General features: G+C 41.6%; 1 protein-coding gene across 1 annotated transcript in view; it reads right to left on the reverse strand.

Annotated features, from left to right (window-relative positions):
- Window positions 1-31: 31 nt before the first annotated feature.
- The window catches only part of LOC107717497 (serine/threonine-protein kinase SBK1-like), an 11,250-nt gene continuing 5,648 nt past the window's right edge, over window positions 32-5,633 (reverse strand). The window contains exons 2-3 of the mRNA XM_016524264.1: window positions 4,197-4,399; window positions 32-2,048 (exon numbers count right to left, since the gene is read on the reverse strand). Coding sequence (XP_016379750.1) covers window positions 1,194-2,048; window positions 4,197-4,399 — 1,058 coding nt within the window. The 3' untranslated portion in view covers window positions 32-1,193. The remainder of the gene's footprint in view (window positions 2,049-4,196; window positions 4,400-5,633) is intronic.

The raw sequence follows: 5,633 nt of genomic DNA on the forward strand, positions 1-5,633 counted from the left end.
GATTAACTAAAAAAAAAAAAAAAGCAAATTCATATATAAAAATCTACATCTCACATTGCAAAAACATTGGCTGAATATCATTCTAACATCCAACAGCAACTTCTCCAAGAGACTCCAAAACTGTCATCTTCTAGAGAAAATCAAAAAGACATTTCAGTGACATACGTGTGCTATCAGGTCTCCATCCATGGTGCTCAGAAAGAATGCAAAAAGAGGAAATAATGTAAAGTACATAATGTGGTATTGTACTTACTGAATGAATATGTGAACACACAGTGGCTGACTGGTTTTTGAAGTGTGTTTCCGGTAGCCATCATTGTATTTTGTGGTACACCCACAGCCCTGTGAAGAACTGATTCTGAATGCAAGATTTTTAGTAATAGGTGACACAGGACCAAGTATTGCTCTCCTAGACAGAGAGGAATTACTCGCTGTATATGGATTGCATCTATATGTTACTTAAGAAAAGAGAGTTTTTCAATATACCATTCAAACCTCTTTAACAGTCTTCTGAAATCTTTTCTTGCCAGTTTTGGTTTAATAGTGAGCAAACTGAGATTTGACAGTGCAGATACTCTGCAAATTATAATTGAACATTGTGATGCTACAATAATAAATAAATAACAAAAAGGTCAAGACCAAAATGAATAATACAACAGACTTATAAAGTAACCAGTAAGCTTCCAAAGTTATATCTACTGACCACAGGGATACACAAGCACAAAACAATACCAACACAGTTCCTACTGTGCTTCTGAAACCACGTGAATCTCCACATGAAATGTTTTTGCTGTTTTTTCATTGTTCCAAATCACATTTTTTAAAATCTTTTTTTGACTCGTTTTCACACAAAAAATCAACATATTGCTTTATATTTCCACACAAGAGTTTTTTTCTTTCTTTCTATTCTTCTAAAGTTTCCCATATAAACTGCTTTCGTTTTGGTCTAATTATACGTGGAAATCGTGGTCGAGACACAATCTGCAGACTTTGGTGATTGTCTTACAGATTCCCTCAGAGATACTCGTCATCAGGAAGTGTTTCAAACTGTCAGCTCTTCTTGGGATGCTGAGCACTTGTGCGTCAGTGACTAACTTTTCCTCTGACGCGTTTGCTTCGCATGGACTTGTGTCCTTATTGTCATCTAGTCATCCCAAGTACATGTGCAAGGTAGGTCAATGCCAGTGACCTGTCTACACGCATATTTCAATAGGTGTTGTGACCAGGATGCGACCATTGTTGCCATTGTTGTCACGGGAGACGCGCTCGTAGCCACCAGTGGAGGAAGCAGGGCTGTTCGAGGACGTAGAGGAGTAGTGCGCCGTCACTGGCTCCATGACGATGCCACCTTTAGTTACCCCATATACAGGCGACAAGCTCTGTTGCTTCAAACGGTCCACCAACTCATCTTCTTCAGAGGAAGAAGAGCTAAGCTCAGCCTGACGGCCATTCATCACCGTGCCATTGTTGCGGTTACCGCCCGAGACATGGGTGGTGTTGCTGTTCTCCGTGTCGAGCATCCAGCAGTGGTTGAAGTAGCTGAAGACCTCTTTGACAGGGCATCGGCAGTCCTGCTCGATGGCCAGCAGGTAGCGGAACATGCAGAGTGCCTCGTCAGTGAAACGGCGCCACTGTGAAGGCACCGCACTGGTTCGCCTCCGCCGATGCTGCCAACGCACAAACTCCTCATAGAAGGCGTCAGTCGGGAGTGCTTTTTCCCAGGGGAAATTCCCAGTGAGCATGCAGAACAGAAGTACACCAAAGGCCCACACATCAGTGCTATAGTCTACACACAGTCCCTCTTGCCGGCTGGGGTCGCACAGTTCTGGAGCGGTGTACGGGATGGTTCCGCTCACCCGCTTCACTGGAGAGCCAGCGCACCGCGTCATGCCAAAGTCTGACAGTTTCACCTTCCGGCACTCCTTATCAAAGATGAGGACGTTCTCCGGCTTTATGTCACGATGCACCAGCTTCTTGCAGTGCAGGTAATCCAGTGCAATCGCCACCTGGTGCACACACCGCTTGGCAACGTTCTCCGGCAGTCCAACCTACGCACAGGAGAGCGGAAAGAATACGGAATTAGACGCTACGACGAAATACCATGTGGTTACATAATGGATGCTATCATAATTCTCACAGACGGCCAAATCTGAGGCATAATGAGCCCCCGCAACTGAAAACCTGAACGCCATAAAATGAAGGTAATGCAGCAACAAGTTTGCAGGAAACATAAAGTCCTCGGTTATTTCCGTGTGATGAACACAGTGCACATCCTCAACTGAATACGCTGCTCCTCTCAGGCACTCACTGAACAGAGCAGATGCAGTGAGAGGTGTGCCTGCGGTGGGAAAGCAAGACCTCAGGCTCGTGGGACAGTACTGGCGAGTTTCGGAAACCAGATCACTAGAATTGTCTTTTGACTTAAATCAAACACTGTAGCAACTACCTAGCAAACACCCAGGCTCATTGGAAATATGTGCCTCTACCTACGTTTCTGCAAGATTAAAAAAACATATATATATGTATGAACTGCTGCACTGTCCAGTTGAAATGATCACTCGAGGCAGACAAGTTATGATTTACAGAGTCAGAGTTTCGATTAGGAAAGCCTAATTTTCGCACAATACCCTGCACAATATTATGTTATGACTTCAAAATATTTTAACATGCTGCAAGATTTGAAAAGTAATACTTTTGAATTGTTAGTGTCACATATGCAACTTCATATGTATGGGTTTGCCCGGTAATTCATGTGATACAGCTTTGCACTTGTGAAGTGAAGCACTCCGGTACGAATCCCGTGAAACTATGGATCGACAAAACAGCTCAAACCCATGCAGAAGGAAGTTAAAATAGCACGGTTGCATCAGCAAGTGCTTTTTTTATATCACTTTCACTTTCATTAAAGGGGTCATCGGATGCCCATTTTCCACAAGTTGATATGATTCTTTAGGGTCTTAATGAAAAGTCTGTAACATAGTTTGGTTAAAATTTCTCAGTGGTAGTGTAAAAAACAAATTTTTTACCCTGTCAAAAGCAGCTCGTTTCAGAGCAAGCCGTTTTGTAGCATTTTACTTTAAATGTTAATGAGCTATGATGACCCCGCCCCTCTCTTCCAAGCTGCTTTCTGAGGGACTGTTTACTTTAGCTGCATTCATCGTGAAACTTGCTAATTAGCACATTATTAGGAAAGGCGATTTGCAAAGATTCATTACAAAACCTTATACTCTTCTGGAGGTGAAGCTGGATCACGAATGATTCGCTCGAACATAGACATATTTAGGTAAATCGGGGGCGCATTTCCTTCAAAAACAAACGTAATCTACTGCGTCTTCAGCGGCTCAGATTTCGGGAGTAAATGACGACTGCTATGTTCATTATTACATCCAACAATAAAACACCTCAATCGGTTAGGAGTCATTCTGGTCTACAACTGCTCCGGCAGTGAAACAATGGCGGACTGATGACAGCTCACTCAGGGCGGGTCTAAGGTAAGACGCCAGTCCAGTCTGTGCTGAAACGCTGTCAATCAAACTATTGTGGGAGGGGCCTGTTTTTGTGACGTCACACAGACAGGCATCTGAGATCGGCTCGATTTGAGAAAGGGGTAAAGATTTTAGTAGATTAAAAAAAAAACACTGGGTGGATTTTTATCATTATAGAGTGGTTGTGTACACACACTGCCAAAACACATTTCAGTTCAAACAACTTGTAAAAGTGCATGTAGCATCCGATGACCCATTTAACACTATGGGGTAGGTTTAGGGTTGGGTTTGATGTAGGGGGTATGTTATTTTCCAACACGATAGAGGATTATCTTTTAGCATCACTCCCCGGACATTTGAATTCTGAGCTGCCACAATATGTGCCTGAAGCAACGTAATAAAAACATGGCCACAAACCCATATTGAATGCACGTTTTAATGCCACTCACTGGACATTTCACTTTTAAACTGCTGCGAAACGTGCAATATTGTGTTGCAGAAACTTCGCCACAAGCACGTATTTTTAGTGAGCCTGGGATGACCTAGCTACACGCTGGCAACCACCCACAATGTTACAACCTAGTTTTCAGTTAAGAACAGAATCATTTTAATGCTTTCTTTTTGGACTCAAAGCACTGCATAAGCATATGTGCAAAGTAGCACAATATGAATATATCTAATAAGTAACGATTCGAGTTCTCGTTCTCTCACCTGGGGAGGAATGATGTCAAAGAGATCGCCTGCCAGTGCATACTCTTGAGCGAAGATGTAATATTCGTCAGTTTCGAAGGCAATGCCAAACATGTTGATGATGAAAGGACAAGGTGACAGGTAGAGAGAGATGCTGTACTCGCGTAGGAAACTCTTCAGCTTAGTGGTTTTCTTCCGCAAGAATTTCAAGGCCATTTCCGTGCCTGGAGGAAAAAAGAGAGAGGTAGAGGTTAACATTGCTTGGCTTTTAATGCATTCCTGATTATTCTGTCGCTGACACAGAGCTAATGGCCTACTTGCAAGATCGCAACGTGCTCTTTTAAATGTCACGCCAAGACAATGTCAGGTCATGTATTAATGTGGGAAATCAATTTACAAGGGAACAGCTCTTTCCAAGCAAGTTCCAATAACATGAATCTATTTTCTGGGTCCCACTTTATTTTAAGTGTCCCTAATACCTGTGTACTTGCATAGTAACTAAATGTGTACGTAGTATGTAACCACAGTGTAAGTACACATTGGTACATAGTATCTACAGCTGTAATATTTCTGTAACTACACACATGTAACAACCCTCAGGATGGTTTGTGTAAGTACAAATGTGTAACAGGACATTGGTAACAACACATTTTTTGACTTCACTAAGTACTCGTATAACAGCAATTATATAACTACATTTTGTAACAACAATATGTATAAGAACCATTTGATCCAGGGGGTGGAGATGGGTAGGTTTAGGGGTGGAAATGGGATCCAGGGGGTGGAGATGGGTAGGTTTAGGGATATGTAAAGTGGGAGGAGTTGGATCTCAAGTTGGAGTTGGTGCACCACTGTAGTACCAGTGTACTTACATGGTAGCTCCTCAGGAACTGTCCACAATATAAAGTGTAACATTCTGGACACCAACCACAATTTATATGTAAAGTCTAACTTACTGGCCGCTGCTTTGTAACATCAGAGTAATTACATGATAAATCTAATATAAAGTCTAACACTTTCTTTACCAAAAAGTGCTGTTAGTCCTGTTACACATTTGTACTTTCATTACCAAAAAGAGTGGTTACCAATGTCCTGTTACACATTTCTACTTACACATACCATTCAGTGGGTTGTTACATATGCGTAGTTACACAAACATTAGAGCTGTAGATACTATGTACCAATGTGTACTTACACTGTGGTTACATACTATGTACACATCTAGTTACTATGTAAGTACACAGGTATTAGGGCCACTTAATATAAAGTGGGACCTAAAAAAGTATTAAAAGTGGGAAGTCACAGTTACATCACATGCAAAAAAATAAAACAATTAAAATTGCATAAACACCATTAGATCAGTGGGTTCTGTCAATCCATTAGCAAGGTAAGGTTTTTTTCTTTTTTTTTTTTTGCCATGCAATAAAGCTAAGTTCAAAGGCTAATTTAAAATATTTA

Source organism: Sinocyclocheilus rhinocerous, unplaced genomic scaffold (assembly GCF_001515625.1).
Source record: "Sinocyclocheilus rhinocerous isolate Xijiao unplaced genomic scaffold, SAMN03320098_v1.1 scaffold393, whole genome shotgun sequence".
NCBI lineage: Eukaryota > Metazoa > Chordata > Actinopteri > Cypriniformes > Cyprinidae > Sinocyclocheilus > Sinocyclocheilus rhinocerous.